This window comes from Sylvia atricapilla, chromosome 2 (genome assembly GCF_009819655.1).
Source record: "Sylvia atricapilla isolate bSylAtr1 chromosome 2, bSylAtr1.pri, whole genome shotgun sequence".
In the NCBI taxonomy this organism is placed as follows: domain Eukaryota; kingdom Metazoa; phylum Chordata; class Aves; order Passeriformes; family Sylviidae; genus Sylvia; species Sylvia atricapilla.
In genome coordinates, this window is record NC_089141.1 from 112,293,523 (window position 1) to 112,311,095 (window position 17,573).

The 17,573-nt window shown below is 39.3% G+C and overlaps 1 protein-coding gene and 1 long non-coding RNA gene across 2 annotated transcripts in view; one reads left to right on the forward strand and one right to left on the reverse strand.

The window, feature by feature from the left end:
* The window catches only part of LOC136358216 (uncharacterized), a 234,548-nt gene that overhangs the window by 90,550 nt on the left and 126,425 nt on the right, over positions 1-17,573 (reverse strand). The window lies entirely within an intron of this gene.
* BRWD1 (bromodomain and WD repeat domain containing 1) overlaps positions 1-17,573 on the forward strand; it is a 43,562-nt gene that overhangs the window by 11,750 nt on the left and 14,239 nt on the right. Inside the window, 18 exon segments of the mRNA XM_066314167.1 lie at positions 52-202; positions 653-787; positions 1,675-1,803; positions 3,014-3,239; positions 3,555-3,740; positions 4,674-4,857; positions 6,003-6,093; positions 7,023-7,163; positions 8,554-8,639; positions 9,607-9,802; positions 10,815-10,931; positions 11,031-11,138; positions 11,461-11,585; positions 11,683-11,765; positions 12,120-12,231; positions 15,273-15,334; positions 16,097-16,252; positions 16,800-16,920. Coding sequence (XP_066170264.1) covers positions 52-202; positions 653-787; positions 1,675-1,803; positions 3,014-3,239; positions 3,555-3,740; positions 4,674-4,857; positions 6,003-6,093; positions 7,023-7,163; positions 8,554-8,639; positions 9,607-9,802; positions 10,815-10,931; positions 11,031-11,138; positions 11,461-11,585; positions 11,683-11,765; positions 12,120-12,231; positions 15,273-15,334; positions 16,097-16,252; positions 16,800-16,920 — 2,409 coding nt within the window.

Here is a 17,573-nt window from a genome sequence, read left to right on the forward strand (position 1 = left end):
CTAATTAAAATATAAAATACATCTCTGACCTGTTTGACTTTTTTAAAATAGTGACACTTGTGCAGAAGAAGACAAATTCATGAAGCCTAAAGTAACCATGATAGCTTGGAACCAAAATGACAACTACGTTGTGACAGCTGTGAATAATCACCTGCTCAAAGTTTGGAATTCCAGTACAGGGCAATTGCTCCATGACTTGGTGGTATGGAACTTTCCTTGCTTTTGGAAGATTTTCCTGGAATTGCAGTAACATGTGCATGCTGAATTTGTAATTAAAGCTGATTAGTCATGAGAGCTCTGTGTATGGATGGTACAGTGAGTGGGGTGTTCCTTGGAATTCTTGTAATCAAAATTTGCTGCTTCCTTCTGCTTTGGACTTTCCCTGTAAATAGAAAAAAGAAATGTGGAATAAATAATTTTTTTGTACAGTAACTTTCCCATTGAATAATGCATCATCCTTTGGCAAAAGCTGCTTATTTCTGCAGCTCTTGCTTGAATCTAGAAAATTTTTACTTTTGGAATGTTCAAATCTTTGCGGCTGCCTGGGGTTTAATTTTCCAGAGAGAACAGCACAGGCTTTGGGCTCTGCTGTGAATATCCTGCTGATGTGGATTTTCCTTGTTTCCCTGTGATGTGCAATTTTCAATGGCAGGGCCATGCAGATGAAGTGTTTGTCTTGGAGACCCATCCCTTTGACTGCAGGATAATGCTGTCTGCAGGTCATGATGGCAACATCTTCATATGGGACATCACCAAAGGCACCAAAACAAAGCATTATTTTAACATGGTAAGAGCTTCTTTAAACACTGTTCTCAGCACACAGCAGTGTGCTACCAGCAATGTGCTACTCACACCCCTGCACCTTTAGGGAAAAAAAAAGCCCCAAATAACCAAACAGAAAAACCTTAGCCGGCAAAAACTAATTTTTTTACTTCAGAGTTTCTTGATTATTGCAGGTTTTCCACTCTTTGTTACTGAAGATCATTGTGCATTTCATTCATATTAATTGTTTTCCTCAGGTGAGGTGAGGTGCCATCTAACAGGCTTTGTTTTAGGCCATTGTTTCAAGGCACTTGTGGACAGATACTTGTACTTTCCACAGTCTTTAAAATTATAATCTTAATATCCATTGGCACAGTGCTTGAGGGCTCCATTTGACAGCTCATTGTGAACACGTTAAATTAGGTTATTTTCTTTGTGACTCAGGTTCTGATCTAATGATCATTAAAATTTTTTACTGTTTTTTTGTCCCTGGTCAGTCAACAGCAGAGAGCTTTTTTTTTTAATTTTTCAAACAAAAACTTTTTCTTTTTAAGTTCTTAAATTATCTGGGTTTATCTAGAAAGTTGTTTAACAAAACCAATCTATATTCACTGCAGTTTATTTCAAGCAGTGTCCTGACAGCTAAAAAGCCTTAGAAAAACATCTTTATTTTATTCACTGGACATGAATTTTCATACCTTCATTTTCATACCTTCTAATGCACCTTTTAGAATTGGTTCAGGACCTAAATTCAAGGAGAAAAGAACTATACTGAAGTAACAAAATTATTTGTGCCTTAATGGAGGTATTTAGGAAAATGCATGATGGCTTTTGATAGAGTGATTAATTTTTGATGTTTATGGTTTTCCTCTGAAAATCAAATAATCTTGAATTTTTTTTCCTTCAATCCAGATTGAAGGCCAGGGACATGGAGCTGTTTTTGACTGTAAATTTTCACCAGATGGGCAGCATTTTGCATGCACAGATTCTCATGGACATCTGCTGATATTTGGCTTTGGCTGTAGCAGGCCTTATGAAAAGGTAAGTTCATAGTTTTATCAGATCTCTGCATCGAGTTTCTAACTAAAGTTATATTATTGCATTAATTAATTTAAAAGCTCATATATAAAAAATAGTTCTGTGGTTAGAGGATCTCAATGTAATGGATTCCTTAATGTCTGTAAATTGTCTTGCTTTTATGATCCTGTCACAGGAGAAAAAAACCAATGTCTTAACATTGCCATGGGAGTAGCTCCCAGGAATGCTCCTGGAATACATTTTCATCCTGGAGACAGCTAATTCACATTAATTGTTCAGCCTCAGAAATACTTCTGGTTCTAATTTCTGCTGGTTTATCTTGCAGTTCTTTAGGCCTTTCCTCACTTGAGCCCAAATTCACTGTAGTTGATTGAATTGAGCAAAAGTAAATTATTGATCCAATGCTGTGGTTTTTGAAATATTAAAAAAATGTGAGGAGGATAAATGTCTGAATTTATCCTGTCCTAAATTTTTGAGTTTATTATCCTGCTTCCTTTCTGTTTTGATAAATGCACATTTATTCTTTTCTTCACTTCTCCGTATTTGTCAGGTTGAAATGCTAGTTCCACATGTGTCTTCATAAAGAATTACTTTTTTCCTTGCTTTACATTCTCAGCTGAAATTAAAACTTGTTCCCTTTGTCTTTCCCTACACTGCTGGAAGCAAATTCTGACTGTGATCTAACAGTTATGTAACCATTTTCCTTCAGCTTCATGGACTTAGCAGACTTTCAGTTGTAGAAAAAAAGCTCGAGGTGGATGTGGATGAAGAAAGAAATCATGATTAAGAAAAGTTTACTTTGAGAGCTGATGTTGAGATTTAGCCAAAGATTTCCTTACAAGGAAACTTAGGGGCCACTCACTCAGGAGATGGACTTGGTGATTCTTCTGGGTGCCTTCCAAGTGTGAATATTCTGTGATCCTGGTAATTGTAGGGGAAAAATGCAGAATGAGAGATAAATACTTTCAAGTGTAGAACAGTCCTTTTGCATTCAGTTACCTCAGCTTTTTGTGTTCTGGAAGAATTTTGTTGCCTGTAGAAACACTATCAAAAGTTGCAGTACTGCAATACCCATCCAGGTTAACTGAAATTACACATAAATCTCCTAACTGGGAGATTACCTTTTTTTTAACCTTAAACTCGATTTTAGAGACTTTAGTGTTTGTTCTTTAGCATAATAAATTGCTAACGTAAAAATGAAATCTCCTTTTAGATCCCTGATCAGATGTTCTTCCACACTGACTATCGGCCGCTGATCCGAGACTCCAACAACTACGTGCTGGATGAGCAGACTCAGCAGGCCCCTCACCTCATGCCCCCTCCCTTCTTAGTGGATGTGGATGGGAACCCTCATCCAACAAAATATCAAAGATTGGTGCCAGGAAGAGAGAATTGTGCAGATGAGCATTTGATTCCTCAACTTGGATATGTAGCAACAAGTAAGAATATCACTAAAGCTCTACATTCAGGAGTAGGTTATGCACTAGTTCCTAAGGGGACATCAGCAATTTTAAAAATACCTTTTTTTCACTTAATATTTTGTATTTATATTCACTAAAGATGGTGGAAAGTCCTATGTTGAATACAGTTTAAACAAACAAACAAAAAAACCCCCAGTTGTTAAAATGGATGTTGCAGTTTTTTCTGTGGGCAGTGATGTTCACAAATCGTTTGGTTGTACATTCCATAAATGTCTTACTTGCAATAAATAATTGGAATAACTTCATTCATTTGATCTGTTTTACACTGGCAAGGTGATGGAGAAGTTGTTGAGCAGGTGATTGGCCAGCAGACAGTTGACCAGGATGAGCCAGGCCTGGAGCCCAGCATTCTGGATGGGATGATCAGACAGCTACAGCTGGAACAGGATCAGAGAACTGCAGCTGATCAAGAATCTGCTCCAAGTGGCCCCCAAAACGGGGAGGGAACACCCAGGAGAGGTGAGGACTGCTGAAAAATTCCTCAGTAATTGTTCTGTCTCCGTTTTTATTGTGCTGTGTGAAACACTGAAACAGATTTTAACTTCAGTGTAATTTTGGGGACTGAGATTCCTTTAACATTGTGATAACTGGTTGTTTTTTATTCATTCAAACACTGCTGTTCCTGTGATTAAATTACAAAGCCTTTGGTTTTAAAAGGAAAAGGTCATTAATAACATGCAAAATGTATAAAACAGAATGTTTTGCAAATTTGCCAATATAAGTTATTTTTTATTTCCATACTTTTTGCAAAGTAAGTGTTGTGCCATTATTCAAACTTCCTTACGGATTTAAACAGGACTCTTTCCTAAGCTGTAGCCTTGTAGTTTTAATTATGTAATAATTATTAATATTTAAAAATATTAATATTTTATAATATTAGCTATTAATATTTTAAAATATTTAATTATGTCGTATAGGTGGAAAATACTTTTTTTTTTACACAATTATGTATTTAATTGTATGCACTCAGCTCTAGAAAAAGTGCTTTTTAGAGCCTCACTGGCCTCAGAGCTGTCTGAAATAGTTCAGAGGAGCCTTTCTGTCACCCCACAGTTCTTTTCACTGTGAGGAGACTGGGAAACCACTGGAATGTGGCACTCAGTGCTCTCTGCTCTGGTTGACAAGGTGGTCATTGGTGAAATGCAGGATCTTGGAGGTCTTTTTCCGCCTAAATGACTCTGTGATTCTGATTCTGTGAAAACAGTAGCAAAAATAACCATTTTAAAAACCCTTTGTGTAATCTCTGTGGTTTCTCCAAGACACATCATCGCCTAAAGGCCACAAGTCACATACTTAGAGATAAATACTTGACCATTATTCTTATTTTTTGTCTTATAGCAAGAAGCAACAAGCTGCACGTGACCAAAAACCCTTTTGATCTGTGTGTTTCAGCTTTCAGGAGGCCGAGTTTGGACATCCAGTCCCCACCCAACATCGGGCTGAGGCGCAGCGGGCAGGTGGAGGGCGTGCGGCAAATGCACCAGAACGCTCCGCGCAGCCAGATGGCCACCGAGAGGGACCTGCAGGCCTGGAGGCGCAGGGTGGTGGTGCCAGAGATCCCCCCCAGCTTGCTCAGGTCTGTCAGCAGCCTGCCAGGTCATGCCTGGAGAGGCTGCCTACACACAGAATAAAGTGGATGTTCGTTAAAGGATTTTAATAGGTACACCTTAGGCAGTGCAGGAGCCTGGCAGAGGCTACAGCCGAGATGGACGATGGTCACGAGGTTTTTTGTATAAAAAGTTTGGTCTGTTTGCATATCAGAGGTTAATTGTGCAATTTTAACTTCAGGTAATGAAGTCATTTCCCCCTGGTTTGCTTCTCCCCACAATTCACTTTTGTTTATACTTTTCAGGGCCTGAGGCAGCTGGTGTCACCTTGGTTTCCAGGCCCAGAAGGATTGTTTAGTCTAACCAAAATGTGAAGAGAGTTTGCTAACACTCTATATAATATAGAGTTCAGAGTTATAGGCTAATGCAGAAGAGAATCTGAAAAACATAAAAGCTAAAACTTAAGGCAGTACTAGGGACAGCACAGCAGCTTGGTTTGTCTAAACTGATTGCTGTTACACCAAAGGTGGAAATGGATGCTGTTGGAATAGTTCAGCATTGAGAGATGTGCTAGAAGTTTGTAAGGTCCATTCAGTGAGAAGAAAGGGCAGTTATCCAGTTGAATGATTCTCCCCTATTGCAATATTTTAAGTCATCTCCAGGCCAGCTAGGTCACCTAGCTTCTTGCTTTCTCCAAAATAAAAGATACAGCTTGAATTAATTTCCATGGAAGAGCTGGGTGACATTGTGCTCTATGTGCGACTTTTGGAGGTGATGAGTTATAACCCCTTGAAATGCTAAACCAGTTGCTTTCAAAAGTACTGTCAGTATTATTTATGAAAAGGAGAATTAGTAAAGCCACGACCATAGATGATGCCACATCTCTGAAGGTTTTAAGAAGCATTCCCAGTGTTGGGAGATAGAATGATTGCAAATGGAAAAATGTGAATTAAAAATGAGGTTAAAAACTGAAATTTTATTTTGATGTTTGGAAGGAAGACTTTATTAGCATTCATATTATTTATTCTTACCTGGATAGGATGGTTTCAAGTTAACTGAGGAACAATAACATCTGAAATTAAAAATGGAATGGAGTTGGGTGTGAAGGAGATCCCTTAAAGGACCAGCATTGTCAAAACAGATGTAGAATTAGATTTTCATGGCTTTCTTGCAGGAAACAGGAAGAATATCGGATTGCAAAAGGGGAAGAAGAGAGAGATCTTTATGCAACAGAGAAGAAAAAGTCATTTGAGTCACTGGAGAAGGTAGGTGGCAGCTTCTGGAAAAGTGAGCATTCTGTGCCCAAGGACAAGTGGTGGTGTCGAAAATAAACGCAGAGATTTCTGCTGTGGTCTTCCAAGGACTCTGATGATTCAGTTCCCAATTATTGCAGGACAAGGTTTGATTGATTTTTATGGATACCTGGAATTCTTTCTGCTTTCAGTCTTGCCTGCTTCTATGTGAGGTATTTGGGAGTAATTTCTACAGGCAGGGTGGCTTTCAGGCTGTTCTGGTTACACAACTGTGGCAAGTCCTGCTCAAAGCCCTGAGAGCATTCAAGGCCCTATACTTGAGGAATCACAGGTTATGTTGCTGTTCCTTGTCATTTTACTTTAGATAGTTTTGTGTGTGGGGAAACTTCTTCAGACTTCCCTCCTTTCAAGTGCTTTTCTCATTACCTGTTTTATGAGAGAGATTGGCAAGAAGAAAACATGGGTTGTTGTGCTGTTTTTATAAGTTTGTTCCCTGATTGCTGTGTCTTTGAGTACAAATCACTTTGACACAAGAATTCTACTGCACGATCCTCTTTACTGAGGGGAGTTGGGGGTTCAGACAAGGTGATCTTTAAGGTCTCTGCCCATCCAAACCATTCTCTGCTTTTATAAGTACACATTGTAGGAAATTAATGCCTCGATTCTGTAAATACATTTATCAGGTGATGTGAACGGTGCTGCCACAGCAGTTTATAAAGAGTTTATAAATTGCTTAGAACAATTAATAAATCTTAAATTTGGAACAGCAAAGTTTGAACTTGGGGCTTACATGAAAATTACTTCTTGTGAAAGGGACTTCTAACTTAATAATGCTGTTTCAGTTTTTGCGTTCACCAGTGCTTTTAGCCACCCTTTCCCCCTCATAAAAAGTTGCCAGATATATATTTTTCTTTAACTCCTTTCCCTTCTTTATAAATTAGAGTGATTCTGAGTCTTCACTGATCCAGTCAAAGCGCCGACTGCACAGACGGAAATATTCCAACTACAGGACACGGAACAACATTGAACAGCTGGAGTCTTCTGAGGAGGAGAGGGACAACTGCTTTGGCTTCATAGAGCAGGTGAGTTCTGAGTTTGGACTGAGCCTGAGTTGCTCAATAAATGAAATTCCACGTAGATGTGCCTTTTCTCTGTTAAACAAGCAAACAAAAACCCCTACCTTTTCTATTTCCAGAGAAAGTATTTCTGTAAACATCATCATTATTAGCACTTCCCAAACCTGTTGTGTTACTTTAATAAAGACAGTATTTCCTGTCAGATTAGAAATGGTTCAGCTGGTTTTGCTGAGGATCTCCTAAATCAAATCCACAGCCCAGGGCAAAAATCTGATGGACAGTTGGTTGGCTTCAGGTGACGTTTGGAGATTTAATGTGTTTTAATGCATTTCTCTGGAAATTTTGAAGGTTCTTCCAAATGTGATTCTTCCACAGGGGTCTGTTCCTCTTGGGCTGGGGTGGCACAGGACTCTGTGGGTAGCAGGAGCTTTTTGTTTGTGTCTGATGTGTTACCAGACTGTAAGTGGGTGATAGAACTGCCTTTGTGTTGCCTTGCCCACAAGGAAATCGTTTCAAACTGGCAGAGGGAGAAGTGGAAGGAGCAGAGAAGCTCAGACTTGTTGGAGCAGTCAGTTTGTTAGGGAAAAACAGTGAATAAAAGGGAAATCAGGAAGTCTTGCAAGTGAGGTGAGGAGTGGAATTCCTTGGAAATTGACTCTCCTTTCCTTGCCTCTTAATGAAGAATTTCAGAGTGGCTAAAAACAAATCACTTCAACTGAATGAGAATTTCAGTGAGTACTGTCCATCAACACAGTGTATGGAAAGGTTTTAGTGAGAGGACTGTTAGCTTTGTTACTCTGAAAATGACAGTCACCTGGACTAATTCAAACACTTGAAGCTACAATTGAAATCTCATGGGATTTTTCCTATTTTTTAATTTTTTTGCTTGACACATGAGCCATGCATCATACTGACTCAGTTATGGAAAACACATTTAAAACATAATATTCATGCAAATAGCTAATAAGCAGCAATCAGGAAATTAGTAAAATCATAATATATTTTGGGGTGTCTCTGCTGTTTAGTATTGCATTTAAATACATGCATGAGTACTCCAGTTAGTACTTGGTCAGTCAGTTGATACTATGAGGGGGAAAAAACACCCTCATCTGATTCCAACTTGCATAACTAATTAAAAAAAAAAAAATCATAGCAGTGACAGAATATCCCCTTGTGTGTGGAGAGAAGATGTGACTGTCTTGATCTGTTCCTTTTGTAATGTAAATTCTTCCCTGTCAGTCAGATTTTGCACGTTTTACATGACCTGATTATTTTGATTTCCATTTTAACAACTTTTTACCAAACTTCTTTGTAATTTGATAAAATGGACAGCATGTTTTTAAGTTTCACACCCTTAAAACATGGGTTTGGGTTGAGTTTGTATTTTTAACTTTAGGAAGCTGAAGAAAGTGAGGACTCTGGTTCATCTGATGAAGAGGAAGAGTGGAGAAGTGACAAGAAAAGCAACAGCAATAGTTCTAGGTAAGTGAAAAAACACATCTCATAATGAGTTTTGGATTTTTACAAATTAAGAGTTGCAAGAAAGCTCTGTTGTACTTCAGGTGTGATCGTATCATGATAGTAATAATAATCATAAAAATAATAGTCATATGAGGTATAATTCCTATACTTCACTGACACATTGTATTGTTATTTACTGTTCCATTTCACCAAAACATTTCTATTTTCTAATGTAACTCCAGGCCCCACTGATTTTTTGCCATATGGCAAAGAGAGACGAGAGTCTGGAGTATTTCTATAGTGTGTTTTGGTGGAATGAAAAATTTCATTTGTGGGGGTTTTTTTTCCCCCAACTTTGTTTGGGGAATTTTGGGTTTTGTTGTTTTTTTTTTTCCTTACTCTTAAAAAAAAAATTAAAACTCTGAATTTCTAAAAATTTCTAATTTATGTAGAACTGTTATAGATAAGTTTTTAATCACTTCATTTTTGGTTAATTTTAGATATTCTATTAGAGTTCTGTGGTACTAGAAATAAAAAATAGTCAGAGGGAATGTAGATGAGATTTGAATCAGTGTAAAGAATTCAAGCAGCATTTGGTTCATGTATTCGTAAGGGAGGGCTCCTGATTAGTCAGAATTCCATGGCACAGCTTTCTTGGATAAAATTACTGATTTTAGAAATCACCAGACTTTAGCTGTTTAAAGAAATGCGCTTTGAATTACTGGATTCTCCCAAAAATTGACTTGTTAAGCTTCAAATCAAGTAACGGTTACAAACAAGGCAAAGTGGTTTTGAAGTTGCTTTCAACAACATTTGCTATCAGAATAGCAAATACTGCTATTTCTATATTAGCAATATATACAAAGATACATTGCTTGGTATAAATCTTTGTGTATATACATAGAAATCCTGAGGGTGTTCAGAATTGAGTACTGTGAAGTACTGAGAGCTTGGCTGTGTTTGTGTTTGCCCTGCCCCGTGTGGACAGCGATTCCTCGAGCAGATATTCCGACTGGATCGCCGACGCCGGCATCAACCTGCAGCCGCCGGTGCGCACCTCGCGCAGGAAAGCGCTCCGCTACTGCAGCACCTCCGAGGAGGAGGTGTCAGCTGAGAAATCCTCTCCTCCCAAGAGGAGAAGGAGGAAGAGGAGGAAAAAACCCAAACCGAAAAAGCAGGAGGAGGTACAGTTTTTTGGGGTTTTTTTCTGCGCAGTGTTCTATTCATTTCTCTCCTAGGGGTTAGGTCTCTGCGTTAGAAATGCGTGAAATAATTGTTCCTGCCGTTAGCCGAGGGTCTTTGTCACCACACACAGGGTACATGGAATTGATTTGGGATTCCCACTGTGAGGGATCTGCTGCTTTGTAGGGAAGAATCTGTATTCCAAATGAAAAGGGTTCTCAAGGTTGATGGTATTAAAGGGGAAATGTGTTAAATAAATATTGGTACAGAATATCAGACTATTTCCAAGGGATAGAACAAGAGGGGGATGGCTTTAAACTGAAGGAGGGCAGGGTTAGGTTATATTAGGGAGGAATTCTTGACTCTGAGAGTGGTCAGGCACTGGGACATGTTGTCCACAGAAGCTGTGGCTGCCCCTGAATCCCTGGCAATGCCCAAGGCCATGTTGGCCATTGGGGCTTGGAGCAGCCTGGGATATTTGAAGGTGTCCCTGCCCATGGCAGGAGGTGGAACTGGACGATCTTTGAGGTCCTTTCCAACCCAGCCCATTCTGTGGCACTCTGCCTTGTTTAAACTGTCTGGGTTTTTACCTGTTTTAATGCATAAGGGACACAGTCACTGCATTGGTGGTGGCCATTTTATACTTAGGTCAAATTTTAAAATTTTTTATAAATTACTGTAATTACTCTATTTCTTCTAAGTAGAATCAAACAGTTTCTTGCAGCTTGATTAATTTTTAATTGGGTACTGAGACTGTCATCTAGATTATAAAACTTTCTGCTAAGACCTCCATCCATAATAACAACTTGCTCCCTAAAATCTCCAGGTAGGAAAGGAATGCTTACTATTAGAATTATAAATACAGATACAACTCAAGGAAAGCCTTAGAGGAATTCTGCTAATACTGTTTGGAAATGCTGCAGATTAATCCTTTATAAGTTAAGCTGTTGTCTGCCAAGTCAAAATGAAACCATTTGTTTAGCATTCATGTCCATTTTGTCTGATTTTGTGAAGGCTGATGCTGCAGCACAACCACTGAACTTGGAGTTGTCTTACGACTGGCACCCTCCAGTCTGGATCACAGACACGGCTCTCCGGAGGTCCCCGTTTGTCCCTCAGATGGGGGATGAGGTATGAACGTGGATTTAAACCTTCCAGTGCTTGTGATTATTGTAATTGCTAAATACAAGAAAACATTCACTGTTTGGGCTTGGTGGGGTGTTGTTTTAGGTGATATATTTCCGACAAGGACACGAGGCTTACATCGAAGCAGTGAGAAGAAATAACATTTATGAACTGAATCCACACAAAGAGCCTTGGAGAAAAGTGGTGCTTAGGGTAGGTCTGCACTGAAGGTTCTGTGGGTTTATAACAGAGTCTGTGACTGAAGAGTCTTATTAATCTCTTTGCAAGAGGTTACTAGTATTTCTCAATGGGAAAAGTGTGTGCAGTTATCAGATTGTCTTCAGAATTTTCTGTGGGAAGCCAAATGAAATAGCTGTGTTAAAATCCTAAGGCTAACAGACTGCCTTCCACTGAAATCTCAAATCTAATTCAGTATTGTGCATGTGGGTACAGTTGGTTAATTACTGTTTAACTAACAGTTGTCTGCATGGTCCCTAAGATAAAACTTGCTGAAGCTGTTTGTTCTTACCTGTAGGATCAGGAATTGGTAAAAATTGTTGGAATTAGATACGAAGTCGGTCCTCCCACGTTGTGTTGCCTCAAGCTCGCCTTTATAGACCATGCCACTGGGAAACACACAGACAAATCATTTTCCATCAGGTATGTGCAGTTTTAGTTCCCTGAAAGTTGTTCAAGAATATGTTTCTCTTCTCCTAAAGCCCTGAGACACAGGTGAGAGATGATTTTTTTTATCCAGGTACCACGACATGCCAGACGTCATCGACTTCCTTATCTTACGTCAGTTCTACGACGAAGCCCGGCAGAGGAACTGGCAGGCCTGTAAGTGTTTGCTGAATGCTGGACTGAACAGTTTTGAAATCACCAATGTGTCCTTGGCCAATTGCTGCGTGTGCCCTTTGTAGGGTCAGAGGGTTCCCTGCTAGGCAAGAGTCAGAAACCTGAACCTTGGAGGGACTGCAGTAGATGTAAATACAGTCACCAAAATACATACCCAGACTGTTATGTTCCCCTTTTCTATTTTAAAGCTAAATAACAGACTTACATGTCAGTGGGTCTAGAACTTCAGTTATGAAGAGAAATCAAGCAGTACATTTATCAGAAGTTTTTTTCTGATTGCCTGTGGCAGCCACAGAGTTAAATCAATCCTCTCAGGAGTCTCTGTGTTTGCTGCAGCCGACAGGTTCCGCTCCATTATTGATGATGCCTGGTGGTTTGGGACAGTGCTGGGGCAGGAACCTTACCAGCCTCAGTATCCAGACAGCCACTTCCAGTGTTACAGTGTCAAGTGAGTACGAAAAGGTTTTATTCACAGCCTTACTAGAGTGCCTTTGCTCTCACACATCTGCCTCATTGCTATGAGAATGCATAAATTGTTAACTTAAATTATTTTACTCTTGGTATTGTCACTTCTTAATGGTTTTAAGTTGCTGCTGTAGCACAGTGTGGAATGTAATAATTTGTGGCAACTAGTTAATGAGCAGTAGTATGGTGAAAGCAGTTGTTGACCTCTTCACATTTCCTGTACTGAGTAATTCTGGGTCCCTTCCACAAAGCAAGCATTGCAGTTTTCTGTGAACATTAATTATTGGTCTGCACTGATAGTTGGTTTGGGGATGTTGAATCTCCTCTGTGGTTGCTGACATTGAGGTCCTTATGCCTCGAGTCCTCACACTTTGTCTTTCACACTGTGCATCCTTTTCATATCAACAAAAAGCCTTCACACAAAGGAGGGGAACGGCAAACAAAGATATCTCTGGACTTCAGTGTTCAGACTCAGCATATTGACCTTGTCCTACCCTCTCCAAGCTGTCTGGAATAGAATCACTGAATGGTTTGGGTTGGAAGGGACCTTAAAGATCATCTTGTTCCAATCCCTTGCCATGGGCAGGGACACCTTCCACTGTCCCAGAGCTCCAAACAGCCTGGCTTTGGACACTTCCAGGGATGAGTTAGCTACAGCTTCTTTGAGCAACTTGTGTCAGGGCTTCACCACCCTCAGAGTCAAGAATTCCTTCTTGATACCTAATCTAACATTTTCCTCTTAGAGCTTAAGGCCATTCCCCCTTGTCCTTCACTCCATGCCCTTGTGAAGGTCCCTCTCCAGCCTTCTTGTCACCTCCTTTAAGCACTGAAGGGATCATTCTGGGATTTTGCTTGGTTTGGTTTCCCCCAGCAAGGAAGGACTGTAAGGAGAATAAACAGTGAATATTCAATATTCCTGTTTCCATCATGCCCAGAGAGAGTTCTCCTGTCTTATACAGTGCATTTAATAGTCACAGTCTCATTGTTGGAGGACTTCTTAATTGCTTTTTTCACTCAAAGGCATTTGAACCTCTTGCTCACCACTAAGAAGGGAAATTTTACAGCTAATCAAATCGAATGAGAGAGACTGCCCAGATTGTGTTACATGTTTTGGTTCCTTGTCTCATGTCCATGTCTTCTCTCTCACTAATTTTCCTTGGTGGGAAGGTGGAAGTAACTCCCAGACTGAAATTCTTGCCAGTTACCTTCTCTTCCATATTCCATCCACTCCATGTGTTCTATTGTGTACCACAAATGGTCCTTAGGAGCAGGTTCAGCTGGGCTTTGGATTTTTCTTGGCCAGTTCCAAATCAAGCTTCCAGTTATGAAGAAAAGCCTGGTGCCAATTTCCTGGGCTCCTTTCTCCTGTAAAACCTAAAGGATATTTCAGTATTTTAATGCATCAGCCTTTGACAGAAAAGTAGAGCTGCTCTGAAGGAAGGAATGCTGTGTTCCTTAAGATCCCTTTCCAAAAGGACTTTATTCTATCTGGCCTCACATACAGCTCTTCTAGAGCAGAATCCTAAGATTTGTATATGAAAATATCTGGAGCGTTTGGCAGCTCTGTTTAGGTTTTGTGACTTGGTTACTTCAACTTATCGCAGTTACTGTTGTATGGAAAATAAATTAATTGAAGATAATTTTCAATTTATTTGTTATTTTATTGGCAAGACAATAATAGGTGTTTGTGTAGAAGCAGCTTGATTTATTATGAAGTTGCATTACCTGGGTGAGTGAAACTTAAGCAGAACTAAGTGAGGTTTAAGTTACAGTCAACTCTTGATAAAGTCTTACATGCAAAATTATGAATTAATATATCCATTTGTGAATATCAACAACTTGTGAAGTATTGTACAATAACTAGGGAGGAGAACTGAACAGATCAACCTTTAGGACTCTTAGTTCATAAAAATCCAAACAGGCTGAATGATCCAAGTTTTCCTAAGGCATTGGGAAATCCAAAACAACAGAGAGCTGCTTCTGCCAGAGCAGGGCTTTAGTTATAAAATACTCTAAGCAGGATCATTTCAGTTTCCAGTTGGTTTGAAAGAAATACACAGGAGGCATTAATCCAAATATCTGAGTTTATTAAGGCATTAGAAGTAGACCCAGAAATTTGGAGAACTCTGACAGGAAACTGCTGGCAAAGCTCTGGAGGGAAATTTGTGAACTTCAGTCTGATCTGTTTGTTTCTGCTATGTGCTTGTAATGAAAACTAAAAATGGAATTAATCCAGCTGTAGGAAGGATCCAGTACTGCATACAGGGTACTTCTGCCTCTCTGGATCAGTGAGGCATGAAGATGATCCAGTCAGATTTTTTTTTTTTTTTTACCTTGAAAATTGCAAAATTCATTGGTATTTTCTGTCTTTTTAAAAACATGTAAAAATCTGCCCAAATGTGATGGGATTTGGAGAGATCTCAGAATAATGTTCACACCTAAGAGTTCAATATCAGAGTGAATATCCAGATCTGTCAGTAGCACTTATGTTGCTTTTGCATTGTCTTGGACCTTAACTAACTTCAATTTCTTCATTTTATATTTATTCTTTTCGTTTTAATGTCCTTTGCCCAATAAATTTGCATGCTAGCACATGAAATTCCTCACTTCCTCTTGTCCCCTAATGCTTGGACTTGCACAACTCCTGCTGTGATCAGCAAGAAAAATCCTCTGCTGTCTATTTCTCAAATCTTCCCCGTGAGGTTATCTCACTTTTCCAAATGTGCAGCTTATTTTTCTTCTTGATACAATCTCCGTAAAATTGATTTATGCATTGAGTAGTTGCATACAGGCAAAATCAGGAGCCCAATTTTAATTTGAAATTGATTATGAAGAATGTTTCCTTTTTACTGATTGTAAACCAATGCCTTTGTTTATGTACATGTTTTTATAGTGCATTTTGTCAATACCTACAAATAGCTGTAATTTAAATGTGCTTATAGATTTAAATATGCTTGGAGGAAACACTTCTGAGTCAAGGTAACTTTAAATTATTATTTTCCTTTTTTTTACTTGGTGAATCAGATGGGACAATGGTGAAATTGAAAAGCTGAGCCCGTGGGACATGGAACCAGTCCCTGATAATGGTAGGTAGAAGCCCTTTAATAAAACAGTTTAATGTGCTTTTCTCTCTTTCCAGTTCTTTGTTTCATGCAGGTAGTGTACCTGAGGTGATTTCTGTCTTGATTCAAATTTAGTGAAATAATTTGAATATACCTATTTTTTTTTTCCTTTTGCATCTTCCAGGGTAATTTTGAAGAAAAATACTTCTACTTCATTCTGTAAGTCAGTGTAGCTCTGACTTGCAAAATAAAACCTGCTACTTCCAAATTCTGGTTTCATAAAACAGCTCAAGATTCAAACTATTAATTTGTTGTAGAATACTGTAATACCAGGGGAGTTCAATAAGAATGTAAATAAAATAATTTTCAGCCATCAAATGCTTACTGCACATAGTTTAAAAAGAACAATTTATAAAGTTTGCTGGTCAAATCCAGATTATCTGTAAATAAAAGAGTGACATTTGTGGTTTGTCTTAAAATTTCACTTTTCCAGTACTTGTCAGTACCAGCTGGGAGGAGGGAGGAAAGGTTGGAAGATACTGAGGAAGTAGTTACTGAATAAGCAGTCAAAAACATAATAAACTTAATTCAAAACTGCAGAAAAACAGAATTTACAACATTTTGCTGTTTGTACCCTTTTTCTGTCATTTTTTCCTATAGCCTTAGCATTATACTACTTCAAGGCAAGGATCTTCCTTGTCAGTTGCAAGCACACAATTATTTAATAATAACTGTGAGTGCTCAACAATTGATCTTGTCACTCCTTGCCCACTTTGCTGTCTGCAGTTGATCAGCCTGAAGAATTAGGAGCCAGTGTCTCTGTGACTTTGGAGGAGGTGGAGAAGCTGCTGTACAAACCCCAGGAGGGGGAGTGGGGGATGAAGTCCCGGGATGAGGCCTGTGAACGGATTATCCGTGGGATTGATCAGCTCATGACTCTTGGTGAGTGTGAGCTGAGCTTCAGGTGGTTTTCTCCTGATGTTACATTTGTGAACAGAGCCTGGAATATCCATGGCATCTTGGAAAAAAATTCCCTGTGACAAAGTACTTTATTGAGCAAATGTTTTTCTGTGCAGTGGTTTGTGTCTTGTACTGAGATCTTTATGATTTTATACATCTTTGGTTTTATAACACCCAGTTCACTTGTCATAGACCTACAGGATTTGGAGATAGAAGGGGATGGGAGGGACTGGGAAGCCAACCTTCCACTATCCCAGGTTGCTCCATGTTCCTGGCCTTGGACACTTCCAGGGACAGCCACAGCTGCTCTGGGCACCCTGTGCCAGGGCTTCACCACCCTGCCAGGGAACAATTCCTGCCCAAAATCCCACCCAGCCCTGCCCTCTGGCACTGGGAAGCCATTCCCCCTTGTCCTGTCCCTCCATCCCTTGGGAATTGTCTCTCTGTCCTGTCAGCTCCTTCAGGCACTGGAAGGCCTAAAAATGAGGTCAAACAGTTGAATTTTGCTGTTCTTGCTGTTTTTCACCAGACATCTCAGCAGCTTTTGCTGGCCCAGTGGACCTGTGCACGTACCCCAAATACTGCACGGTGGTCGCGTACCCCACGGACCTCACCACCATCCGCACCCGCCTGGCCAACAGGTTCTACAGGTCAGTGCTGCCAGGGGAGACTCCTCTGGGGACTCTGCAGTGGGTTTGAATCACAATTTTGAATTACAGTTGTTTTGGTTTAGGGCAAATTTTGGGAGGAAACCTTTGAATGGGAGGTTTTTTTTTTTTTGGAGAGCAAACCTTAATGGCCCCTCCACTTAGCTGGTTTGGGAAAAGAGCCTTTTTTTTAGAAATCAATTACTAACATTTGATAAACAAAATGCTTACAAGTGTAAGGAATTAATAATATGAAATAAGTACAATTATTACATATTATATTTCATATATTCATATATTATTTTATATTTCATATAAAATTACAATAAAACCTGTCGCTGCTTTGAAGAGAGATGGCAAAACTGAGAGGAGTTCTTGCTCTGAGTTAGTTTAGCTCTTTTAGTTTGTTATTAATTTTAGTCTGACATTCTTTCTTTGAGAAATTCACTGTTTGAAGTCAGCAAATACTACAAAACTCCCTGAAGTTACTTCAGTGCTGATGACAATTCAGATTTTGAAGTGTTGTCCTTCAGTTACTTTGAACTTGAAGAAGGTTAAGCTCTTGCTATTTTCAGAAAGGAGCTTAAACACCAGAGATGAAATGTTAAATATTAACAGCAGCATTTTAAATGATAAAAACCTACAGAAGAGAAAGA